Here is a 27,564-nt window from a genome sequence, read left to right on the forward strand (position 1 = left end):
GATCATGAGAAAGCATTAAACCATTGTAATCTTGGTCTGAGAATTATTTTATGGCATAATAAGACTTTAGAAAGCAAATATAATGAAGCCCCTGTAATTAATTTGCACTCCAAGTAAGATACTATCCTATGTTAAAGACAAATTTCATATTGATTTTGCATTTCCTACTGAAGGAGGAAGGCTGTACAGGGAGAGAGAAGCAAGGAAATGTTTTCAAAAGCACTGCTTGTGCTCAGATTTCTGCTTGAAGCCAATAAGACAACTCATGTGTGGAAGGGTAAACAACTGCATAATTCTTTGTAAGACCAAAACTGTACTGGCAAAACTTACAACTTCGATGACAGGCTTCCCAGAGAGGCCAAGAGCTGAACGAAGCGTGAGCTGACCTCATAACCTTGGACTCAATGGACATCAACCTGTTATCCATGGACTCAGCCAAGCCTGTAGCTTATTCCTCTGGGGTCAAACAAAAATGTATAGGAAAAACTGCCTCATGCTAGATAGGAAGAATTTCCAGTGGGCTTCTCACATGTGAATTAAAAGTTTGAAAAACCTGCTAGAAAGTATCTATTCTTTCCAACTCAGAGCTACAGCACATTGTTCAAAGGAACTTACATAGCCAGTTCACCTCTGAACTGCTGAATATAATCTATTGTAATGATCAATAGGCAAAGTCTTATGGGTATTTTTTTCAAACAATATTTCAGCAGTGCCACATGTCTTTAGTATGAAATACCTTAATTTAAAGATGCATTTAGAATGGTACAAGCTCAAACAGAATTAGTTTTTTATTGTATTTTTAAAGATTAATATGTTTTAATCAGATATTTCTCTTTCATGAAGATTTTAAACTTCAGTAAGAACCAGACATTCATCTGGGGAAAAGATGCAAAGCTTACCTGAGGTAAAAGTATCTACTGTACTTCATGTCATCTGGTTCTAGAAGTTTCTGAAACTCTAATTACATTAAAAATTACATTAAAATGGCATGATAGCTTTATTAATCTAATGACTTTAATGTTCAAAAATACTGAAATTAAAAAGGTATCTAATCAAACACATAGGGATCTGGTTTTCACATCAAACAGTTGTGTGATAAAATACATGTAATACTTGAATATTTCTTTAGGTCAATGGCTAAAAATCAAGGAGCAGACACAGATGCATAAACCACGCATGCCCACTCACCTTCACAGTTAATCTTTGAACACAAAACAGAACAATGTCAGAAAGGATCGGGCACAGCTGCAGTAAAAATGGGTAGAAGGGAATGGAGGATATAGGAGGCCTTGCCACTAGAGTGGATATGCACATTCAGATAATGAGTTATTGTTTTTTTTTTCCCTACAGTTTTTTACACAGTTGTTCCCCCACATTGTTTCAGAGAAAATGGAAAGTGTTTATTCTTTAGGCTCATGAATATAATTAAAATTTGTTTTAAGGAGAGCAGACAAACCCATTTCTTAAGACATTAAAAATGAGAGGAATATTTAAAGACAACAATAATTTCACTGAAGCCATCAGAAAATAAAACCATTATTTAAAAAATAATAAGCTTGTTGGTTTTGTTTTTTAGTAATGTGTCTCCTAGCACAAAATTTTAATTGCAGATTAGTTTTATTTTTGCAGTCTTCTTGATAAATTTGAGGCAAGCCACATATATCATTAATTGTATTATGTAGGGGACCACATTTCAAACAACAGTTTTGTCTGACCGAGCTACTATAGCCTGTCTGATTGTTGCAGAATTGTCATTAAAGGGAAATGATGCTCACGAATGTTGAACTAAATGTTATGTTTCTAAATACAATGAATAACATTACAGTAGCTTTAATGAATTTCATAGGGGAAAATTGTTGTTAAACAGAGCAACAATATTAGCCCTGCTGCCCTGGCCAAATTCCAATCCAGATAATTGCATTCTGACACCTATTCTTTCTCAGTTGTTTAAATTGGGTATATTTGTGTACCTCAATGTCTGGATTGAAGCATATTTGAGAAAGCACTTTGGACATTGCTATACCTGTTGACAGCTGTAGAGGGTTAATGGAGGAAAAAATTCTGAAGACCTAAATCCTGGCTCATGGAAAGCTTCTAAAAAAACTATAGGATCATAATTTGGAATTGCCTTGATCCACATTCAAGGCAGAATCTTCAGTGACAACCTTGTTTAACACTTTTTCATGCGTCTGTTGCATCTCAAAGACATAATTTCTATCATTTCCAGAGCCTCACCATGCCCTTTGAACTTGAGTACTCTTGGTGGTATCCAATTCACACACTGTTGCATACTAATTATCCTGCTTGGGAGACCAGACGAGATCATCAAGGAGCATGTAAAACACTTAAATCAGGCATATATTTTCATATGCACTGACAGCGATTAAAATAGAAAAGCCTGACAAAACATAAGATCAGAAAGAGGTAGTGCCAAATATCACTTACTGAATAGAATATTCGTGGAAACCTCATCTATAGGTAACTGCAGGTAATCAATCATATCCTGTTTCTGTTGGGATTAGATGAAATGTCCTGTTCTCTCAGCAGAACAACTGAATCCACATTCCTCCTCTCTGGTATGTAAGTATCCCAGAAGCTGTACAGATTGTACTGCATGATACACACGGCGTTGTTGTTTGAAGGCTCAAGCTGCATGTTAAACTGCAGCTGGATTGTTACCATTAAGGTTTTGTCACAGTGATTTAGGGAGAAAGTCAATGATCTGGAAACAGATGTGATGTTTTAAATGTATATCATCACATCTTCTGGGCTAATTTCAGTCTTAACATTGCAATGGATTTTCTTCAGAAGAAAAGAAGACAAAGAAATGGTGAGAAGTGTGACAGGATAAGTGGAAAAGAGTAGACAGGATCATGTGAGCACAGATGCTAATGAACTGAAAAACATAATTTGCTTTAACTGTTACATATATCTGCACAGAAGTCAGTCATTTGAAAGAAATCATAGTGTGTATAAAGAACCTCTTAAGAGACCCATATAGGAAAATTGGGTCTTTCACTTTTTTAAAGCTTAAGGATATTTTCCATACAGTACTGGCTCACAGACCAACCCATTCAAAGATGGTGTCTCTCCAACTCATTCCCTTGCACACACATACACATAAGTACAAACAGCAAGGAAGAAGCAGAGAGGAAGCAAAAGGAAAAGAGTGAGTAAAGACTGCTAAAGACCGTGAGAGAGCCACAGTCAGTGCTCTCATGGTGAAAGAAATCTATTGCTCTATGGGTGGTAGTAGCTCAAATCTTGTATGCAAATCAAAGTGAATTCAAGGCTTGTGTTTTCCCATCTTATCTGCAAATCCTGATGGTTTTTCAGGCAAAGATAATTCCATAGATTATAATTTCTCTATTTTAACTAGAATTCTTTTCAATCTGAGATTGAAAAAGCTTTAATTCAAACTAGTAATTTCCAAAGAAAACATTTTTTTTTTTTGCCACAAAGATCCTGATTGAATCTTTTTCCACTTTGAACATACATATAGCTTCCAACAAAAATAACAGGATTTTTTTCAAAGTAAAAACAAAGAACGTCTGAATGCTATGAAAGCTACTTTAACATCCATACCATATAATTGAAGTACTGATAAGTTCATCATTTATTACCAATCCTACTGTGTTGCCCTTTGATTAAACCTCATCTTGTGCTAATAATTCTCAGTTGCACTCTTCAACATATGCTACAGAAACCTCTGAGGTAGCCAAGGAAAACCAAGACAAAAGCAACAGGAAAGTTGCTTACCTGCCTGAATTCTTCAAGATCTATTTTGTTTCCCACCAGCACCAGGGGGATGTCATAGGTGTGCCGGACACGATAAATGAGTTCCTTAAACTCAGCAGCTTCTTGAAAGGACTGGCGGTCTGTGATGGAATAGCAGATAATGAAGCCTTCTCCACCTCGCATGTACTGGTCCCTCATGGCTGTGAATTCTGCCTGTAGAATAGGAAGAAGAAACTCAATAATTCAGCCGACAAAATGACCCATTTGCAAACAACAAGCTTGTTGAAAACTTCCCTCATTCCCCATATAATTTCACATTGTTTGTTTTACTGTTTTAAATACTGCTATCTGAAACTTGTGCATCCTTCTGGGGTCATCATCATGGATAATACACCACCAGGATGTCTCTTAGGATCCTTTTCTTTCCTTTTCTCATCAAGGGAACTTTGTCCTTGAAGAATATGAACTTCGTATGCCAGTGCCTGCATACAGAAAATACTGTCTCACATATTTCTAAAACCTTCTGTAGCACTTTCGGTACATACTTGCCATTGAATGAATACTAACAGGTGTAAGAGAAAAGCTCTATTGTTATCTAGAGATTGAAGACAGGTACAAATTCCTTATTATGAGCTCAATTCAAAAGCTCAGTAATATCAAAAAGACATTTATTGTCTCCCACCAGCTTTGGAATATGCCTCATAAAACAGGAATACAATCTGCAAAAAATTCTGCTTTTTCAAATGTCATGAAAGAAATCAGGGTGTTCAGTTCAGTGTGTGATAACACCATTAAATGAAAATGGACAATTTCAAATAGTTCAAGAATTGGCCCAACCTTCTCCTCCTGCATTTTTCTCTGTTTATGTATGTATATATTGAAGCAGCAACATTTCTGGTCACAGGTATGGGGTTTTTTAGAAGTATTTAACAACTGCCAAATTGTATAAAAAAATTAAGATTTAGTTTTCAAAAACTAGTCTCAGGCACTGTGGCTTGAGAATATGCTTTAAAGTCAGTTTCTTTTTCAAGTTTGTTTGCTCTTCTTGATCACAGCCCAGAATAACCCAATACCATGGCAACAGTCAAGATCAGAATCCTCCAGTCAGAATCAGTTCTCCAGAGATATTAAGATTCAGGAAGGTCTGATAAAGTAAGGAATACACATATCAACATCTGACCATTTCTATAAGCAGCAGGATGCAATATCAAGTCTTCTATTTTTTAGTCTGCTGAGAATTTAGGCTAGGATTTTAAAACAGATTAGGCTATATATATATATATCCTCAGTTCTTGCTGAAAATTCGAGGGAAATGGATTGCTTATGCTCTTTTAAAAGTCTCAGCCTTAAATCTCTCTCAGTAGTCACTCATATTGATTGATAATACTTCCTGTGAATAGACTTTCGTGTTGACCATTATCATTTATTCATGATGTATCTTTTACCCAAGGGCTTTCTTATATATCACTCAAAATATTTCACCTGCTACATGAAAAAGTTCATAGACTAAGCTCCAAAATAGCAGACTAATAGGCAATTTAAGGGTAGGATTCTGCTATGAGACTTACTCAGAATTTCATAATCTCTAAACTATCACCACTGGCATACCAAGAGTTTATTAACTATCAAACTACAGCATAGAGTGGATCAAGCTTCTATCCCACCCTCTCTCAACTGGATGTGTACGAAGTACGCCAGTGGTAGGGAGAAACACAGATGTCAAACAAAAGGGATTTTACACTCCGCTGGTTTGGGCAAGACAGTGAGGGGAGTTCTGTCTCTGCTCCCAGGTCTTTGCCTGCCATCTGCATGAGAGTCACTGGATTAATAACCAGTGCAATACCAAGGTCTCCAAGTTGTGAGCGGGAGTATTAATAACTAAACACACAGACATAATCCTTCTCCCTTACTGACCCTCAGATCCCAGGCTTTCCTGACAGAACAACGATCTTTCCAAGCCCCTCATCCTTTGTGCCCCTGATTTTCTTCTCTTTGCATTGTTCACCTAGAACTACCCATGATTAGAAGAGTAGCCTCCTTTGTAGAAGGAGCTGAACAAGGCCTTCATCCCTTCAGGCTGAGCAGAAAATGGAAACCTTATGCAGAGTTAAACTGAATTTAGCTGCCTGTGCAGCTGCAGGCCACTATCTAAGCCCCCATTATAGATAATAGTAAGCTAGTCAATGCAATTAATGGACTACAGATTGAGTCTGTTCATGAAAAATAGTTATTCCCTTAGGTCCCTAATTACCTATTTTTTGTTTATATATTTTAGAACCAGCTGAATGTTTACACAACTGAATGAACCTGTTAGCTCCTATTCAAACTCCCAAAAGTAGAGGTTTTTGGTATGGAACTAAAATCTCAGCCCAGACAACCTGTCTTCCTGGGTTAAAGATTTCATAAATCTGGTACTGTAACACTGTATGATTATTTTACACAGACTTTTACAAAGAATGAGCTCCGCTTAAGTGAGATGGTTCACTTCCAGGAAGTGCTCAGAACATTCTTGTACAGTCATTTATGGCAAACTAAGAAGGAATTAGGTCACATAGCCCTGTTTAAGTTACTCACAGTAAGTGACGTTCTTCAATGTGAGGACTCCCAGAACCAGTCCCCTGGAATGCTTAACAGCTCTTCTTGACGGCCAGGATACTCTGGGTTCCTAATTTTACATTGAATCATTCCAAAGGGATGAAGTATTCAGCTTTTAGGCACTGCCGTTCTTGAGGCTGAGTCATCTACCTACACATTCTGGTTCATGCCTGGGCATAGACATGACTTTAAGGATTTGAATGAACCTACTTCTGCAATATTTTATTATGACGTGTTATTGCTGCTGATTTATTCGACTAAACAGCCAAAATACTTCAGTGTCAAGTTTGCAGTGATCCATCTTCAGAGGCATTAATTATTCTGTGTAAACCAGACTGGGCACATCCACTTGGTTTTCTGTTGTTAACTCAGTCATTTCCATTCTTATTTTTCTGATGTTGACTTTCACTTCTCAGCTTTTTTCCCTTGGCATAATTGCTCATTACAGAGTCAAGGACTCCAAGGTCAAACATGAAAAAGACTTTTCTTGGATTTCAACAAAAATGTGTTTACTTCTCTGTTCACCAGGAAACACAATATAATACTAATATACACTAAGACAAGGAATTAGAACCATTTCCAATAAACATACTATACCCCTTCCCATAATGTATGGATATTACATATAGATGAGGAAGGACTAACATGCAATTGAATTCTTTAGGGTTTTTTTGAGTCCTACTCCTATTTCACAGTCTTCATGTATCTCTACAGCAAGCAGAACAAAAATCTAATTTGACCTGGGTTTTTTTGATGTTCAGAGGTATATGGAGATAGACCCAAAATTTTCACAGACTTTTCAGTGCTTTTTTCATATTTGGGTTGGTTCTCTTATAAAATACGCAACGGTATATCTGTGCAGCTGGCAAACTAATTGTTTCCTGCTGTAAAAGTGGCTTTTTAAAATAATATTCAGGAATAATACTTGATGTAACTCAGTAAGGGGGCAATATGAAACGTTCCCAAGTCAGTAAGTACCAAAGGGAAGAGACAGAAGGAGATCACACCTCCTCAAAAGGAAATCAATCCTGAGACTTAAAGTGAAGATTTGTCATGCTTATAGCACTTTGCAGCTTGACATCAGTCTCTGATACTCTCTTGTGTATTATGACTAAGACTTTAACTGAAAAGCGTGGTAAGAAATCTTTCGAAACAAAATCACCATTCATCTTGGGAGATGTTATATTTGAGAATAAGCATCAAGTCTGGATAGAAACAAAATAAAAGTTTTCTAAAAGTTGAAAGAATGCAGAATAACTTTTTCCTTTACTTTTCCATTATAAATGAGTGCTGCAAAAACCCTGATTATAATTCTCATGTGATTATATATGTCTACCTGTCGTTGAAGAAAGTTAGCAAGAAAATATCTCAATGACTGTTCTAAACAGATGTCACATTTGCCTTTTATCAGTTATCAGGCATATGCCATGATTTCTCAAAGACAGAATGGGCCTACAATGACATAAAGCAGCTCCATCAGCATGGTCAAATACATCAAATCCTCTTGTATCAAACTTATAGAATCATAGAATAGCTAGGGTTGGAAAGGACTTTAAGATCATCTAGTTCCAACCCCCCTGCCATGGGCAGGGACACCTCACACTAAACCATCCCACACAAGGCTCTTTCCAAACCTGCCTTGAACACTGCCAGGAATGGAGCATTCACAAACTCCCTGGGCAACCCATTCCAGTGTCCCACCACCCTTACAGTAAAGAACTTCTTCCTTATATCCAATCTGAACTTCCCCTCTTTAAGTTTTAAACCAATACCACTTGTGCTAGCACTATAGTCCCTGATGGAGAGTCCCTCCCCAGCATCCTTATAGGCCCCCTTCAGGTACTGGAAGGCTGCTATGAGGTCTCCACACAGCCTTCCCTTCTCCAGGCTGAATAGCCCCAACTTTCTCAGCCTGTCTTCATATGTAGGTGCTCCAGTCCCCTGATCATACTCGTGGCCCTCCTCTGGACTTGTTCCAACAGTTCCATGTCCTTTTTATGTTGAGGACACCAAAACTGCACACAATACTCCAAGTTAGGTCTCACAAGAGCAGAGCAGGGGGTAGGATCACCTCCTTCGACCTGCTGGTCATGCTGCTTTTGATGCAGCCCAGGATACGGTTGGCTTTCTGGGCTGTGAGCGCACACTGAAGCCAGATCATGTTCATTTTCTCATCGACCAGCACCTCCAAGTCCTTCTCCACAGGGATGCACTGAATCTCTTCTCCGCCCAACCTGTAGCTGTGCCTGGGATTGCTCCGACCCAGGTGTAGGACCTTGCACTTGTCATGGTTGAACTTTATAAGGTTGGCATCAGCCCACCTCACAAGCATGTCAAGGTCCCTCTGGATGGCATTCTTTCCCTGCAGTGTATCAACCGAACCACACAGCTTGGTGTCATCGGCAAACTTGCTGAGAGCGCACCCCATCCCATTGTCCATGTCACCAACAAAGATGTTGAATAAGACCACTCCCAACATCGATCCCTGAGGGACACCACTCATTACTGGTCTCCAGCCAGATGTTGAGCCATTGACCACATGTCTTTTGCTTGTGACCATCCAGCCAGTTCTTTATGCACCGAGTGGTCCACCTATCAAATTGATGTCTCTCCAACTTAGAGACAAGGATGTCATGTGGGACAGTGTCAAATGCCTTGCGTAAATCCAGGTAGATGACATCAACTGCTCTAGCCCCGTCCAACAGTTCCGTATCCCCATCATAGAAGGCCACCAAATTGGTCAGGAAGGACTCCCCCTTAGTGAAGCCATGCTGGCTGTCACCAACCAGCTCATTGGTTTTCATGTGCCTTAGCATGTCTTCCAGGAGAATCTGCTCCAAGATTTTGCCAGGCACAGAGGTGAGACTGACTGGTCTGTAATTCCCTGTGTCACCCATTTTCCCCTTCTTGAAAATAGGGGTTATATTTCCCTTTTTCCAGTTGTTGGGATCTTCACATGACTGCCATGATTTATCAAATATGATGAACAGTGGCTTAGCAAGTTTATTTGCCAGCTCCTTCAGGATCCGTGGATGGATTTCATCAGGTTCAATGGGCCTGTGTACGTTCAGATTCTTAAGATTGTCTCAGACCAGGTCCTCTCCTACAATGGGCCTAGGGTCTTCATTCTCACAGTCCCTGCATCTACATTCCAAGACTTGGGGGGGGGGGGGGGGGGGGGGGTGTCATCAGAACATTTGAACATTTGCAAGTGAAGCCCTCTCATTGGCTGGAGTGGCTGCAATACCTCTACATTGCTCCAAGCATTTATTATAGGTGCTGTCAACTGACTGGGTGTGTTGAAATGTAATGATGCCCCCCTCCCCCAACACATCTAGTTTAAAGCCTCCTTGACCAGTCTGGCAAGCCTCCTATCACAATCCCTCTTGCCCTTGTCAAATCTGCTCCACCACCCTGCAGCAGACCTGGCCTCCCAAATTGAGTCCCATATTCTAGATACCCAAACCCCTGACTATGGCACCACCCTTCTAACCATTTATTAACCTGCCCAATCCTCCTAGCTTTTTTAAGGTCCTTCCCTGTATTCTGGAGAATTGACGAAAAGACTTTCTGACCTCCAGAGCCCCTAATCACCTCTCCCAGTGCTCTGTAGTCCTTCTTTATGTTCTCCGGGCTTCTGCTATCTATATCACTAGCACCCCCGTTGTCACCAGAAGTGTGTAATAGTCCGTGGGACTTACTAGAGCAGGCAGCCTCTCTGCACCATCCCTGATCCATGCCCCTGTTAGCAACACACCTCCCTCAAGACTGGGTCAGGCCGACAGATGGGTGCCTCTGTTCCTTTCAAAGTAGAGTCCCCTACTACTGTGACCCGCTGCTTTTTCCTGGCAGCACCCATAGTGACCTTCTTTACCAGTGCATCAGCCAGTCATGCATGGTATGAGTGTGTTTCCTCATCAGCCCCCTGTAGGACAGCAAAGCGGTTCTGGGTGGGGACAACAGATTTAGGAGGAAGCCCCTTGCTTTTAATTGTCCTCTTCCTCCTTTATTGTTGTTGGTTTTTGTTACTCGTTCCCAGCTTCCTGCGTTAACGGCCTCCCTTCCTCTATGAGCTACAATGGACGCTCGAGGCCCCTGCACAGTTTGGGCCTGGAGCAAGCAGCCCTGCTTCCTCTCAGCTTCCCTGACACCTTGCAGCCCATTGACAGCGTCCCGCGGCTCAGCCCCTGCTGCAGGAGGACCTCCACCAGGGAGCACCGAGTGCAGCCCTGCCCATTGTGCCTCTCTGTGCCCCTCACCAGACCAGTGCAGGCACCCTCTACACTCCGAGCTCTGTGCTGCAGCCTCCTCTCTCATTGGCTCTGTCTGGGTGCCTACGCTGGCCACCGTGGGGGCAGCCAGAGCAGAGCTCCCAGACTGGACCCTGGTTATAAAGTGAGTGCTCACCATCCTATTCGCCTGCCCATGCAAAGTGCCTCAACCCATCCTCTTTGCCTGCCCTGGTCACATTCGCTCCCTGGGGCAGGTTTTTAACCTCTCAGGGCTGGTGCCGCCCCTCCTGGCTCCGCCCCCTGTGAGTCCCTGCTCGCGTCAGCGGAGCTGCCGGCTCCTGGGCAGGTCCTGTCGAGGACTTGAGGCTCCCTCAGTGGCTCTCGCCGCTCTGTGTTGGGGCTCCTGGACACTGAGCTTCCCCTGCTCTGGTGTTGAAGGCGTCCTGTTTCGAGGTACTCAACTCAGCAATTGACCCAAGCTTACTAACACAGTTTACTTAACTTGTTTACACCCAGTTTAGCTAACTTGTCCCTTGTTGATCCCCCTCTACTAAACACAGCTTGTCTGTAAAGGCTGGGATAAAGTCCTAAGAGTGTTAGCCTGTCCTGGGTTCAGCAGTAGCAGTCATTTTTCCGGGCCTTCTTAGTAGCTGGTGCAGTGCTTTGGTTTTGACTTTCAGCTGGGGAAGAGTGCTAATAACACTGATGTTTGTAGTTACTGGTCAAATGTTTGGTCTGACCAAGGACTTTGTGAGTCTCATGATCTGCCAGGGAGGAGGGGAAGCCGGGAGGAAGCAGAGATGGGACACCTGACCCAAACTAGCCAAAGAGGTATTCCGTACCACAGCAAGTCATGCCCAGGATGTAACAGAGAGTTACCTGGAAGGGCTAGTTCACTGTGGGGTGGGGTGAGTTATCGGTCAGCAGGTGGTGAGCAGTTGTATTCTCTTCCCTTGTTATTTCTTTTATCATTATTATTATTGGGGGTAGCAGTAGTGATTTGTGTTATACCTTAGTTACTAAACTGTTCTTATCTCAACCCGTGGGAGTTGAATTCTTTTGATTCTCCTCCCCCCCCCACTCCGGGAGCAGGGCGAGGGCAAGATAGGGTGGGGAGAGAAACTGCGTGGCTGACTTGCCAACAGGGCTTAAATCACGACATAGTCCTTTCCGTGTTCTTCATCATTATGCCACTCAGCAGCAGCCCTACATTTTTCCTGGCCTTCAATTAGTTACCAGTGTGCCTGCAGAAACCTCTCCTTGTCTTTTATATCTCTCAAAAGTTTCAACTCAAGCAGCACTTCAGCTTTCACAATCCAATCCACTCATGCCCAAGAAATACTTCCATACTTATCCTTCGGAGACTGTCCCCAGATTTCATCATACTGTACATGTTAGCTTTTCTATTAGCTTTCAGGAGGGCAGCTTAGCAATGAAGAAAATATTTAACCTCTGTTTTCCTGCTTTCATCTTCATTCATTCTCCTTTATCCCGCTTTTCATAATGAGCAGAGGAAAGCTTTTCATAAAGATCAATATTTTTAATTAATTTTAAATTATTTTTTTAAATATAAATAGGATGTGCATGTCTTCTTTTCTGTTGTTGTTGTTGGACATTAGGATCCTTTCCAAATAAGATCAGTAACTTAATGTCTTCAGAACACAAAACAAAAGCATTGAGCAGCAAATTCAAAGCACGCTTAGATACCTAAATCTTTATGAAGGATTAGTTTATGGGCTGCTATCAGACATAACATTCTGGATCTAATGTTCAGCTCAGGACAACCATACCTTGCTGACTGAAAGATCTTAGGAAAGTGTATCACAAAGTTCACTGAAGCCAAGCCTGGTTCTTTGCTGTTTCCTAAGTATTTTCTCCTGAACAATGACGGAGAAAGAGTGCTGGGCTAGAAAAGCTTCTATTACCCAACTCAGAATAGAAATTGTTAAGAAGCAACCTCTTCCCCATCACCATTTTACATCAGCAAAACTCAAATCTGAAGCCATTTTTCCTATGTTACACATTGCTAATAGACAACCATGGCATCCTCCAAAAGAGAAAAAGGGAGAGGGGAAAGGGGGAAAGAAGAACAACAAAAAATTACACAGGCAATGAGCAGCGGGTCACCATATCTTTTTCATTGTGTGGTGATGTGTTTGAGGAGTAAACACAGTGCAAAGCTTAGAAGTGTGGTCCTCCTCCACACTCCTCAGATGTGTAGTGCTTAGAAATTTAAAGATGCAGCACCCCAGAAACAAAGGTGTCATGTTTTCAAACTAAATACACACACCACACATTTTGATGTCTCTTCTTTTTTATGATCTCGGCTTGTATCTCTGGAAGAGGTCAGAGTCTCCCCAGGGAGACCAGCCTCACAGTTTGAAAATGCCATTTTCTATATCTTCTTGTCTTCTGCTTGACTTTAAAACAGGGAATCTGCTAACAGATGTTCTTAATCAAAGCTGTCTCCCTGATTACCACAGCGGTCATTCTTATTATAAAAGGGTTTTTTACATTTCTAGTGAACACTTGGGGTGTGTATAGTATATGTTCTCGGAAATGGGCAGGTTATTGTTCATCTATGACAACGAACAAACAAGGGTAAAATGAACAAAAAGGACGGGGGGGGGAATCTTTCAAATAGTGAATGAGAGAATCGAAAGCAAAGACTACACTACCTAAAAGATATGAAAATGCACTGTTCACTTAAAATAAAAAAAATTCAGTTGTCAACAAAAAAGTTGAGAATTTCTTCTGTCCTAGGAAAGCTTTTTCCAATATGGTCAAAGATTATTTTTTAGCAACAGGTTATTTTTAAAGCCAAAGTGCAACCCTCCAATATCTCTCTGTTAATAAATTATCTTACACACATAAACACCAGAGTTAACTCCACTGAGATTATGTATCATTCACCTGGCACTGCTTGTCATAAAGTGCACTTTGCTTTTCTTTTACTACCTGAAATAGATTTCCCTAAGAAAGTAGACTGGTGAGAAGTACTGTGGTAATTATTTGATTTTTCACTATTTTTTTTATCTTTGGGGTAGTGTATGTGTGTGTAAAAGCAAGTAGCTTTTAAAAGCTTATTCACAGTGTGAGCAGCAAGAAATCTGCAGCAGTTACATTTCAAATGAGAAAGCATGCAGATAGGAAGTTGGCTGGATATTATATCTTATAGCCACCATAATACTGTTAATCTAGAAGCACAGGATGTGACTCATTTAATCTCAGTTTTCCCACTAAAAAAGTATTCACCTACTCTACATTATTCTTCAAGTCTCTCTACAGTCAGGAGAGAGACACGATCCTCAGAGAAATGCTTCTCTGAGTGTACCTCTCTCACTACTTCAACAGATACTAAATACCAGTCCCAGCCTCTGAAGTTCACAATATCAACCACAGTCCCCGCCTGCTCATATCCTTCATGCATTTGGATGATAAGGCTTGTCCTCATCTCCATTTTAAGCTTTAATTTATTTTCTACAAGGCTGTTTTATTTCCAGTGGAGTTCAGAAGGTCAAGAGGATGTAACATCTAGTTGTCTAAAACCAATAGAGTGTTTTTCAATTCACAGCACTCAGCAGTAGGAAATGTTATCCCTCAGCATGGGTTAAGTTACAGTAGGAGATAATAAACAGATAGATTTTTTCCATCACAGAAGTCAAAGTTCCAAAACTGCTCGCAGCACTCCAGCAGGCACCAGTTAGAGGTTCCCAGTAATGACACAACAGAAAACAAGAAAGCACTGAACAATATCAGCATCACTTTCATGCTCTCTTTTTGCTTCTTTCCTGTCTCTAGTCTTCCTTTGCAAACAGCAACAACAAAAGGCGTTATACAGCAAAAGATATGGAAAAAGCTGCAGCAGGTGGTACTCAGCCACCTGTGCCAGCCTAAACCATCTGCCACATCACTGGGAGGAAGGAAGAGAGCTGCGTATCAGCTCAGACACAGACCAAAGAAAATGCAGGAGCTCTGGCTTAAATACCGGAGGACAGGGATTGATTCTTCTCTGCACCAAGTCTCTACACCATTCTGGTTGTACATCAAACCCCTGTCTGATGACCCTTTTTGCCTACTCTAATAATGATCCAGCAGCAGCTCAAAATGGGATTAATATAAATGAGAATTAGTCTGTAAACCTGCAGTGGAAGTGGATTATTATTCTAATGAGTCCCTTGATTAATGATCAGCCAGTGTCTCACGCCTTATAATTACAGGAAGAAATCCTTGCTTCTGTTATAAAACAGCAATATCCCTTTCCTTCTTTGAATTTGTACTGGGGACAAAATGCACATCAGTGATGATGGGAACGGTATAAAGATAACATAAGTATGCATGCCATGTTTCTAGCAGATTAATGTCTTTCTGAACTTAATCTGACTGCTTTCTGAGGCAATATTATGAACTCCACATTGTACAAAATCAATAGCATTTTCTTAACTCTGGGAATGTACAAGTAAAAAGCTGAAACAGATACAGAACTTAATCCATAACATAGAAGACAACCAGGCAACAATATCAACCCTATTGAAATCAGTGCCTATTTGACTGTCCACTCCTCCCCCGTTTAAGCTAATTCATTTACCTGGAAAGAGAAACGTTTAGGAAGGAGGAGAATATTCGTGACAAGTCATCTTTGCCAGGAGACACAGGTATGATTTTCACTTTTGTGACAAACAGCAGCATTACTTCTTACATGCCAATTTCCAGGGTCAGCGTACACTCTGGAAATGGAGGAGATAAGCTCAGCTTGGTTGAAGTGAATGCCAGGGAGTGCCACAAAACCTTGCCTATGGGCAAGAAGATGGTCCAAGATGAGTGAGTCAACTAAATGGATGGCTGGCAATTTAAGAAACATGGTAAGACTCACACTGGACAGGAAACTCAAGCACAGTCTTATATCCATAATTTTCACAAAATTTTGGCTGAAAACTCTCTAAGATAATTTCCCTATCCTACACTTATGTTCTTCAACATCAACCTGTTTCCTCCAGAAACAGGTCTGCAGTCCCAGACAGGATTTGGTATATCACTAGACCCCAGTTCAGGATTCTTTCTGAAGACTAATGTATGTTCATGAAAAAAAAAGGATTATTTCATATCAGTTAATACATCTTTAAATCTCTGATTACTGGAGATACTTCGTGAAACTCTGAAGTCAATATAGAGAATGAAATAATGAAAAATAAAGACTTTTGTTTCTTAACCTATTATATCAGGTTAATTCATGAAGACATTAGTCTCATCTTCATTCAGGTGAGTCTGAGACTTTGAACTGGTATGTCTAAATTTTCACCCTTTCTGAAAATCACTGGTTTGTGAGGTTAGTGTGGTTACTGACTTATTTAAATCAATATGTGACACAATCTGTTTTTCCTCATCTGTGAATTCATGTGATTTCCCACATGTGGGCTTAAAGATTCAGGCTCCCCTTCTTGTTTCAGCAATGATACGTCTTTCCATCGTATCTGGTATTGCTCACAGTCACAGACAGTGCAGGATTAATTCTCACGGAAAGTAGGTGTAGGTGTTCCTTCACACCCTGAACACTGATTGATCACTTGCACTGGCCCATTCCCTGACTGCAGAACATTTTGTATGAGGTTGCTACTCTGTTATTCACATGATACTTTGCATCACTGCTGGCTTTTGAAGTAAGACTGAACCACATCAGGCTGGTAGAAAAAAAATAAGTAAAGAAAAATAAATAAGGGAAAAAAGACAAATGAGAACAACTTCCAGCAAAATAACTCAGGACTTCAAGGAATAACATCACATAGTGACCCTTCTTTCCCACTTGGGAATTACCAAATAACCTGCACTGGCACTCCAACCCTCCCTGCAGAAGCAGCTTCTCTGCAGTGATGTTCCAAATGTTCCCACTCTAATTGCCCTCTGCCTTCAGGTGATAATGTGTTTGCCAGTTTGCTGCAACTGTGCTTTTGTTAACTTTATTAATCTTGCTCTTCCAAAGATGGTCTGTCATATACAGTAATGAAAATATGTAGTCTATCATCTGGGAGATGATATCTACTTTTCATTCACCCCACAATATGGATGAAATCACTGTATCAATTCTCCAAAACACCACTAAAAATTGCCTCTGTGCCATACTTCCTAACTCAGAGAACTTTTTCTTTCATATTAATGCTAATGGTTTCTCTCTTAGGGATAAACACCTTCATAATTTTCTCCTAAATGCAGGCACTGAAGCAATCTTCACTGTTAACTACCTCTAAACCCACCAGCTGCATTTGGTTCCTCATGCGCCATATAATGCTTCCTCCCCACCCCCCCCACCCCCCCCCATTGACATGCAAGAAAGAATAACACCGATTTTCATCTTTTATCACAAATGCATCATAAATGGTAAAGGGAAAGAATAGTTTAGTAATTACATTTTAGTAAACAATGGTGTAAAAAAATGAAGACAATGACCTACTAGTGAAGAGGTAATGACTGCAGCTGCAAGCAAGGGCTCAACAGGGATTCAGACAAACTCTTGTCAGCTTACATGAGCATGGCAGAGTTGCCATCTTCCCCAGTGAGGCTTGTGCAGCCTTGCAGAAGTGAAGCTGTGAGGCTGTGGAGTCAGACACCTCATTGCTCTGATAAATGACTGCAAATGATATTCTGGCTTGCATATTCTCTCACGATGGCTTCCATAACAAGCATGCTTATCTTAAAAATTACATAACATAGGTACTTTTCTCCCCTATGCCCTACTCATCACCAGAGATATAATTTGAGCTAAGAATCTGCGAAGGGGGGAGAAGCAAACAATCTGCAGTGTAGCTATTTTATCCTTTCGTATTATTTAATCAATTGTGCCCTCATTTCTGCCACTGAAATTTAGCTCAGTGTTTATCTGAGGGATGTGCTCCTTGGGGACTGCATAAATCATCACCAATGTGAATGCAAAATAGCTATGTTATAGCTGCACTGATTTTCTGTTTCTCAGAATATTAAAATCTGCAACATAAAAAGACTGTTGCTATGTCCCTGTGACATTCAGCATTAAGGGCATCCTACCATTCTGTTTTCTTTGCATTTGCACAAGTGTTTCTAGAGTAAGTGATGTGGCTAGGTAACATTATGTGCACAGTAATGGTCACTGGAGTGGCATCTATATAGAGAGTCCTGCAACGCTGATCCTAATGACCTTCTGAGGACATGTGGGAATAGAAAGAGCAGGAACTTCTGTTACTTCCACTGTGAGCAGCTCACAGAATGTCTCTAAGGTACCTTCACAAACAATGCAGCCATCCCACACTAAGGGATAATCACTGGGACCAATTCTTCTCTGACATTTCAAACAGATGTCTAACTTTTTAAGGAGCTGATCATCACTTCGTACCTTTAACATACAACGAAGATTTCATCCAGATGCATTATTGCATTGTCTAGGCTTTCAAGAAAATCAGGAATAGTTTGACTGAAGCTAATTGACTTCTGGTCGGGTAAATGACACCCATTGTCAGATCCACAGCCTTTGTGTCTGCCTATAAAATGGGGATAGTTTTCATTTCTTTAGAAAAAAGCTGTGAGGACAGACAGAGCTCCAAAACTTAGGTCATAAGGTATATATGTTAGATCAATAGATCCTAGAAAGATGCTGAGTAGCTTCTGAGATATGCCAAGACTGTCCAACACAAGGACACAAATCATCTACAATTCTGAAAGTTAGTGGAGTGTGACTTCTTCAGCTTGCTTCACAATTGTTAGTCAGTTACATCTATGTAAGCTATGCAGTCTTCCTCCAATGGAAGTCAGAAAAGTATATACCTGAAATATTTTCACTTTGAAAAAGAAAACAGAAAACTTTCCATATATGTGCTAATTATTTTCTTGAATTTCTACTTTGCTTTCTATTTCCTTTTTAAAAATTCTGGATAAATGACCTAATATTCCTCAGATTATAAAGAAGCAGTGACAATGAATGCAAGTAAAATTTACTGATGCTTACTTTTTCTGTTCTGTTTTGGGCTTTTTTGATGGAAGGAGATGCCACTTCTTGGGGGAGAACTATGGAACTTCAGCTGTGAAAGATGTCTTATGCTTTGAGGCTTTTCCATACCCTCTTGCTAGTGTGGAATGAAAATAACATTAGAAAGCATCTCCAAGACAAAAATCTTATGCAGTTTTGTAATTCAAAGGTTTGGGTGATTCAGGTAAGACCGTGCAACTTTTTGCAGTCTTGTTTTTGTCTCTAGCCACTACCATTTGATACATTGATATAATATCCAGCATCTATAGAATAGCATAAAAAACAAGTAAGTTTTGAAAATTATGGTTCTCTGGGACAATCCACTTCTTCTGAGAAGCATTAACACCCTGCTCTGCAAAAGACCCTTCTCCTGGTCATTTGTTACTGTTAGGTCAACTGGCAGCAGGAGATGCTTTTGCACATTATTGTTTTCTTAGCACGCAAAACAAGTTTTCAGTCCTGAAAATACTTTTTTGATGTGCATTTTGTGAAAATGCATACAGGTAGAAAACACTTTTCTGCCCACTGGTCCCTGGTCTGTGTGCAGCTGCTTGGTAACAAGTAGCTTATGATTGACAAACCTCTGTAAAATGGAATTCCGGGTGAGATTATCTAGGACAGTTGCATATATATAAGGAAATACGGACACACTTAGAACATATCTAATGTCTGCTGGAAGTAACTTCAAAGGGCTTAAGTGCCATTCAGTACTGGAAAGAAGAAGTGCACAATACAGTTTGTAATGATAGAAGAAAAGACAAACTTACATAATCAGAGTCTTCAGAGACCTGGATACAGTTTTATCATACAGCATATGTTTATATAGTTGTTTTTCATAGAGTGTATATCAGAACAGAAAAAAAAAAAAAAAAAGAAAAATCAAAACTAAACCCAAAAACATAACCCAAGGAATACTGCCAGGAAAGATTTGGAAAAAATGAAAAAGAATTTTGCTACATTATCAGAATTCATAATAAGGTATTTTCTTCTTTTAAATGTTCTCACTTGATTTCAAAACATCATAAATCATTCAGCAGTATCACTGTATATTTATTTTTGGAAGTTATTCATCAAAGAAAGACAAAGAACAGCAAAAGAGAAAGCATTTCAAGATTAAAAAAAAGAAGGATTTATTGAAAAAGAACAGACAACACCAGAAAATTTTCCTCCATTTGCAGTATGGAACCACTAACACTGACTTTACTAAGCAGAATGGTGGCAAGGGGCAGGAAATCAGTCTCACTATACTCAATAACCTTCGACGTCCATCCTAAATGTCTGCTCCCTGCAACGTCTTATTGCACCTGTTTGTCAGAAAGATAAATGCAGACCTAGAAACACAAACTGTTCTATCCTTTATTGCATCATGATTCACTTGTTGACAGGGACACAAAAAGAAGCTGGGAATTTTAGTTGCTAGTTGCCTGTTCTTGCTAAACTAATATATTCCTTTTTTGACAATATGTGCCTACACCTTTCCCCACTGAAGCCAAAGAATGTTTTGCCTATAATATGAAGGAAACTGGAATCAGGTCTGCAATTTCATCTGTGATTCACTGGAACATTTTTATTCACTGAAACTTTTTTTCACTCATTATCTGTGCCAAATAAATGTTTCTTCAAAATCTGTCCACTCCCAAATAAAATGACTTGGTCATGGGAGAGATTTTAGTTCTTCCTAGAAAGTGCAGAACAAGCTGTCTTAAGAACCCATCAAATTTTCAGTGCTATGGTTTGATTAAGTATGTCATCATCAGCCTGTGAAACAACATATGAAGAAAATGAAATTAATGGTCTTCACTTAATATACTGTGTTAATGGTTGCTACTTATTTCGTTACCACTATGCTTTAGAAACAAGGAGGATTTCATTTACTGACTGCAGCAAGTAGCAGAAAGTGCACTAAAATTATTTTCCCCTTAAAAGAACATGCGGTAAAGGCCCATTAAAATATAATTACTGACAAAAGGCATTTTAAATTTCCTTGAGATAAGCTGCAGTAGTGTAGTTTGAAATTCCACTTCCATTGATTCAGGATTAGAGCAGCATGTTTAGATAATAAACCGAAGAATCTCAGTTAACAGCCTGAGTGAATCATTGGATGATAGTGTTTAGTCTGAGAAAGTGAGTTTATCTCAAGGGCTCTTGGGACTAATATGGTTCCTCTTCAAAGCCTGAAGAAGGGGGCAAAAATCACAGTACTGGAGGTTGGCAGGATAAACATGCCCTGTGATTTGCTAGCAATCTGAGAGATGGATTTCACTGGAGAGACCACTGTTGTCAGGTTGAAAAGTGTGTGCCTGGAAATGAATTCATGTGCATACAGCTCCAGACAAAGGAAAATCTCCCCTAAAATGGCTTGCCATCACATTTAAGGCCAATTCTTCAAGTCTCCAACTCACACCTGAGAAATATACTAGTGCACTAAGTTTATCACAAAAATCTCACATTTTAACAAGCAAAAATGGGTGCAATAATCTTGAAATGTACTCTCACTGACAGGCACAGAAATCCATTTTCCTGCATATTTCCCTCCTTGTCTGAAAAAACAATTTAGCCTTTTCTACATAGGGTCATCTCAGATTTGTTCTTTCAGTGAAGGGAAATCTGATGCTCTTTTAACGTTCAGCATGAGGTCTAAACAACGAGGTTCAGCAATGTGTCACCAGGAGGAAAACTGTGGCAAGAATAAAACCTCCTGTGTCAGCCAACAGTTTGCAAATACAGCAGGAGAGATAACTGCTGTGTATGCTCCACGAGGAGGAACTCAAACTGGGCTCCAGAAGTAGCAACGAATTCTTAAGTCAGAAAACAGAGCAAGAAATCACAAATGAGTAAGCAGAAGGTTTCTGTATCTCTGTGTGGAAGCTATTTTTGCACGGCTGGAGTAGTTAGTGGTTGTCACTCAGAATAATTGTGTAGAGAACTGAATACAGAATAAAGAAATTTCTCCCCTATATCCATATATAGAATTTCATATATCCATATAAAGAATTTCTCCCCTATATCCAACCTAAATCTACCCTGTTTAACTTTGAAACCATTGCCCCTTATCCAATGTACTTTTGGCTTTGTTTTAATTGAAATGTAGATGAAAAATAAAACTTTAGATTTAAGAAGAGAACTTTTAGTTAAAGAATAGCCAAAGGCGCACCATTGATAGCTTCTTCTAACAGCAAATGCAAGTCTAAGGGTACACTGAGTCTTAGATTCAGTTGTGCCATTGAAAGAGAAAGCCAACATCAATTTTTTATCAATTTCTTGCTGCACACCACGTTTTCCAGCCTAACGGTAGGAACTGCTCAAATAAGAACTATTTATGACAGTTCTGCTACAAGCAGCTACTCCAGCAATACCTGCTCTTAAAACTCTCTGAGGTAAACGTAACCTTATTCTGTCTGAAGTTGATTGTGGTGAGCAAAGACAGGCCACCCTGCTGGCAGGTGGTGGGAAGCAGGGGTAGTGAGTTCAGTGAAGCGTAACTCCTTATGCTAGCCCTACATACTTTACGAATGTGCCTCCCATTGTATCTTCTGCAGGAAAACAGCATTGAAAGAGCACTAGAGGAGAAATGATGATGTAGAAAATATGTATCCAGAGCTCATGAAACATTAGTCTCCTTCCTGATAGAAGCAAGCTGTTGCATTTAATAGTGTCTACATATACACATGGGAAGAGGATGAGCAATATTACCAGTTTATACATGTTTTTGGTTTTCAATTCGTTTGACTGGTTTTTTCAACTTCAGAAAGTCGAGAACCAGAAATATATTTCTGAAGAACACCTATGCTTTTGGTGCTCCAAACTGTATCTATGAGTTAAAATAGAAAAGAGTTTTATCCAGTTTCAGGTATGAAATTAGATGTGGATTTTTAACTCTGGGCTTGACAGTAATGATCTGTATTAAGTATTACTAAATCACAGTATTTGGCCAATGTTGAAGTGTTCAATCATTACATAGGTACAGCAGGGAACACAGAAGCATATTTGGTGAAATATATTCTCCAGAACAATAAAATACATTAACTTCAGTCTGTTTCTCTATTGATATCCTTTGTTTCCCAAATATTGAAAAAATACAATTTTAGCTCCTTGATCTTCTGAAGTGATTAAAGACATTATTCGAAGTTGATGGTGAAGTATTTATGACTGTGAGGCCACCCGGGGAGAAACGATATTTCCACTACATGATTTAGATGTAACACCATCTCTGCTTGGACATGAAACTCGTGGGTCACCATCAGAGCACACCATCATCAGCATGACTGGGTGCTTTCAATTTTTATCCTTAGTCACCAAAGACACACCAGGATTCCAGTCTCAACTTCATCAAGTACCTTCAAGCCTTCTCTGAGGAGGGAGGCTATTTTAGCTGTTGATTTCAGTGGGAGTTGGGTTCGGTCTTGATTTACTCTGGAGCTATGAAGTGCAGGTAGAATCACAGAATCATAGAACTGTTTAGGTTGGAAATGATCTTTGAGTTCATCTAGTTCCAATCTCCTGCTATGGCCAGGGATACCTTGCATTTGATCAGGCTGCTTGAGCACTGCCAGGGATGGGGCAGCCACAGCTTCTCTGGGCAACCTATGCCAGCGCCTCAGGACCCTCACAGGGAAGAATTTCTCCCTTATATCCAATCTACATCTACCCTATTTAACTTTGAATCCATTGCCCCTTATCCAATGTACTTTTGGCTTTAATTGAAATGTAGATGCAAAAATAAAACTTTAGATTTGAGAAAAGAACTTTTAGTTAAAAAATAGCCAACAACATATTCATAGAATCATAGAATCATAGAATAATTAGGGCTGGAAAGGACCTCAAGATCATCTAGTTCCAACCCCCCTGACATGGACAGGGATACCTCACACTAAACCATCCAACACAAGGCTTCATCCAACCTGGCCTTGAACACTGCCAGGGATGGAACACTCACAACCTCCCTGGGCAACCGATTCCAGTGTCTCACCACCCTAACAGCAAAGAATTTCCTCCTTATATCCAATCTAAACTTCCCCTGTTGAAGTTTTAACCCATTACCCCTTGTCACTACAGTCCCTGATAAAGAGACCCTCCCCAGCATCCCTATAGGCCCCCTTCAGGTACTGGAAGGCTGCTATTAGGTCCCCACGCAGCCTTCTCTTCTCCAGGCTGAACAGACACAACTTCCTCAGCCTGTCTTCATATGGGAGGTGCTCCAGTCCCCTGATCATCCTTGTGGCCCTCCTCTGGACTTGTTCCAGCAGTTCCATGTCCTTTTTATGTTGAGGACACCAGAACTGCACACAATACTCCAGGTGAGGTCTCACAAGAGCAGAGTAGAGGGGCAGGATCACCTCCTTCGACCTGTTGGTCACGCTCCTTTTGATGCAGCCCAGGATACGGTTGGCTTTCTGGGCTGCAAGTGCACACTGCCGGCTCATGTTCATTTTCTCATCGACCAGCACCCCCAAGTCCTTCTCTGCAGGGCTGCTCTGAATCTCTTCTTTGCCCAGTCTGTAGCTGTGCCTGGGATTGCTCTGACCCAGGTGTAGGACCTTGCACTTGTCATGGTTGATCGAGTCCAGCCACTAATCCAGCACTGCCAAATCCACCACTAAACCATTGTTGAGGTTTTGTTCTACTTTTTTTGTATGATCAAAAATAAAAACAAATAATGTAAAAATTGTACAGTTTTGTGGGGATTTTTTTTCCTAAAAAGTGAACATTGTTGACAAAAGATGAGGTTTCTTTAATTTGGAAAACCTCTTTTCAGATACTTAGAAGTTCAGTACATAGGAAAATTTTTTCCTTTAATAAAAAAAAATCTTTCAATGAGATTGAAAATTGGGCTTAATTTTCTTTTTTTATTTTCATTTTAAAAGACATTAACAGAACATAAAACCTCATTTAAAAATATTTGTTCTATTAAAAAAAAAAAAAGGAGGCTTTGGTTTTGGTATTGGTTAGGAAGATAAATATATTTCCAATACCTGATTGTATCTTTCATTTATCAGCACCAAAACCTTTAATTTTTATAATAAAAAAAATGCAAAAAAGAAATGAAAAAGCAAAATACATTTTTCTTCTTGGGTTTTTTACATCATATTAAAAGAAATCCTGTATAGCATTTTGCCCCTATTTGCATTAGCAAAAATCAGGACACGCAAACTCTAATGCATCATTCATCTTTAGCTCTGGTTAAGAAAGTGTTTTACTTCATAGCATAAATCTACAAAATAGGACTAAAGTAAATTTAAAGTCAATTAAATTCACAGCTTTGGAGACATGCCTTGAAATTCAGCTTACATTTTCTGGGGAATCAAACACTTTGACAGGAGACTCAGCAGCAAGTCACTGGTTAACTGCTGAGACTGTATAGTTTTGGGTCAAGGAAGAATAATTCAGGGCATCTTTTGATTCCTAAAACTGGGTTGAGCTCTCTTTGAAATTGGCCTATATTTAATTCCCATGTAAAACTCACACCACAATCCCCCTGAACTACATTAAACTTATACAACCTGATGCCATTTTAATTCCCGGCATCAGACCATTTCCCACCATTTGCAATGCCCAGCTAAGGTGCATTTAGATGTTTGGGGAACCTGAGATCAAGGTTTCCAGGCTTATACTTCCTAAATCTTTTTGTTTGTTTGTTTATTTTAGGAATTTACTGTTCTTGCTGACTGACTCAGTACAAGGTGTGCACGCACTATGGAAACTCGCAAAGCTACCAAAGCCTTCAAACAGGACCTGACTTATGCCTCAGGAAAAGACCAACCAGCTGCAATATTTTGATTAAATAATAAATACGTTTTGAGATGGAAGGGGAATGAACTGAGTCACGTTCTTGCATTTAAACTCCTCCTTTTGCCTTGCTGGATATGAAACTTAATTCCCTGACAGATGCTTACACATGCATAAACATATTACATGTACACTGTTTTACACTTTCAGCATTAAGATCTTTTCTATATGGGTGAGCATTTGATGCTTAAATATAATGGGGCAATGAGAAGAATGGTAACAAAATACTTGAACTACAAGCAGATTTCTGTAATATATAGAAAAACAGAAATGATGAACACCTAAGACAAATCAACAACAGTATTTTTTCATTCCATGATTGTGACAGATCTTTCTGCATACAGAGGAAAAAAAAAAAACAAACAGCTTTTCATCTTCTACTCAATTACATTTTTCTGTCTCTTCTGGTCAGATTTCGAAGTTATAGTATACCACTGAAGCACTCCTTTAATCTTCTCCTTTGTTAATTCCTCTGTGCTATTCTGCCACTGCTCCTTTTATGTTTAAATAGCAAGGATTGTTTCTAGCTTTGTGATCCATATACCTGAGGTTAAACTGTTTGGTTTAGTCTCTGATTGAACGATTCACATTGGAAAACTACTCACCTGTCCAGCAGTGTCCAGAATGTCCAAATAGGCTGGTTCATCATCAATTCGGACTTGAGTTTTATAGGCATCCTCTGAAAAACACAGTGCAGTATGGCTTAAGCACAGGAGTGGCTCAGAGAATGGAAAATGACATAGTTTTGCTTGTTTGGAGTAGGCTTTTCAAAAGGTCTCCAGTCTGACATAATTTTGCTTTCTTTCAAGTTAAAAAGACATGTTTTAAAATCACTGCAAAGTATTAGCAAAAGGGAGGGATCTAGTATTTTCTATTACACTACCTCAAAAACCTAAAGTAAATATGCTTCTCTTTAAAAGTATAGCAGACCATAGGTGTTGTTTAAGTCACAATGATTCAGAGGTGGTGTGTTGGTACTATGCAGCAGAATGGTTTTACTTGCCACAGTGACACTTCCTCACTAGAAAAGCTAGAGCTTTTCTAGCAAATAGTTGCAAGCTGAAGATTGACTAAACTACTGCGATAGTCTCCCTGTGGCTGAAGTGGGCTGCTGGCTCAGATATGTCAGAGCAATTAATCAGAGCACTCTGTATCTCCGGAGAGGATGCAAATGGATTGTTATAATTAATTCTGTAATCAGGGTCCTCACATTCATCATGGCTGGGGTGGAGGAGGAAAAACCTGTGCTTGGTGGACTGTTCCCTTAGCTCGTGATTTTGTCAACCTAAATTTGTAAGATAAAGAAAAAACAGGTGAACTACTATTTGCATGAATAATTTTCCTCACATGTTGACTTCATTCCCCTCTCAATACTTGCACATTCTTTCTAAAATTAAACAAAGCTTTGATACCAGGCCATGTTTATACTTGAAACAGTATTTGAAATTTTCTGTGTTGTTTAATTAAACTATGATGCGTAGCGGCCTGAACGATTTTCGTGACTGATAACATGCTTTGGCTGTGCATTTAGACAAGATGTGTGAAGACAAGAGAAAAGCATTTAATGCATCTGAGAAGTGTCATTAACCATACAATGGTTTTGGGTTGGAAGGGACCTTAAAGCTCATCCAGTTCCAACCCCTGCCACGTGCAGAGGCACCTTTTACTAGACCAGGTTGCTCAAATTATCATGGCCATATGGTTGTCCCTGTCCAAAGACTCAATCTTGCTAGCCCTGGCTGTCAAAGACCCTCAGGACTATGCTCTCAATGATTACTGAGATAATACTGGAATCATGAGTTTATATTGCACGTAGCTGGAATTCTCAGGATAATTGAATTTCTGTGATAATATATATATGACATCATATGACACTTCATAATAGCATGTAAAAAACTACCTTCTGCCAACACAATGAAAATCTAAAGCATTTGTCTGTGAAGGATTTTGGATGGCTTTACCTCAGGCCACTCCTACACAGTCAGCGGCAAACTGGTTTTAATGACATAATCACATAGAGTAATTTCCATGAATCCTGCTTCTTTTAGGCCTCGGTTCAGCAAATTACTTAGCCACACGCCTTGTTTTAAACAAATACCTAATCCCATTGATATTAGGATGACCCAGAGGCTTAATTAATTGTATGATACATTGCCTTGCTTAGAAAGCCAGAACACTCCAACCAACACGTTTCTGTCAATAGATCTCTTTCTAGGGATTGCT

General features: G+C 39.8%; 1 protein-coding gene across 1 annotated transcript in view; it reads right to left on the reverse strand.

Annotated features, from left to right (window-relative positions):
- The window catches only part of RIT2 (Ras like without CAAX 2), a 208,489-nt gene that overhangs the window by 95,249 nt on the left and 85,676 nt on the right, over positions 1–27,564 (reverse strand). The window contains exons 3-4 of the mRNA XM_065662544.1: positions 25,947–26,020; positions 3,760–3,951 (exon numbers count right to left, since the gene is read on the reverse strand). Of these exons, the coding sequence (XP_065518616.1) occupies positions 3,760–3,951; positions 25,947–26,020 (266 nt within the window). The remainder of the gene's footprint in view (positions 1–3,759; positions 3,952–25,946; positions 26,021–27,564) is intronic.

Source organism: Lathamus discolor, chromosome Z, assembly GCF_037157495.1.
Source record: "Lathamus discolor isolate bLatDis1 chromosome Z, bLatDis1.hap1, whole genome shotgun sequence".
NCBI classification, from domain to species: domain Eukaryota; kingdom Metazoa; phylum Chordata; class Aves; order Psittaciformes; family Psittacidae; genus Lathamus; species Lathamus discolor.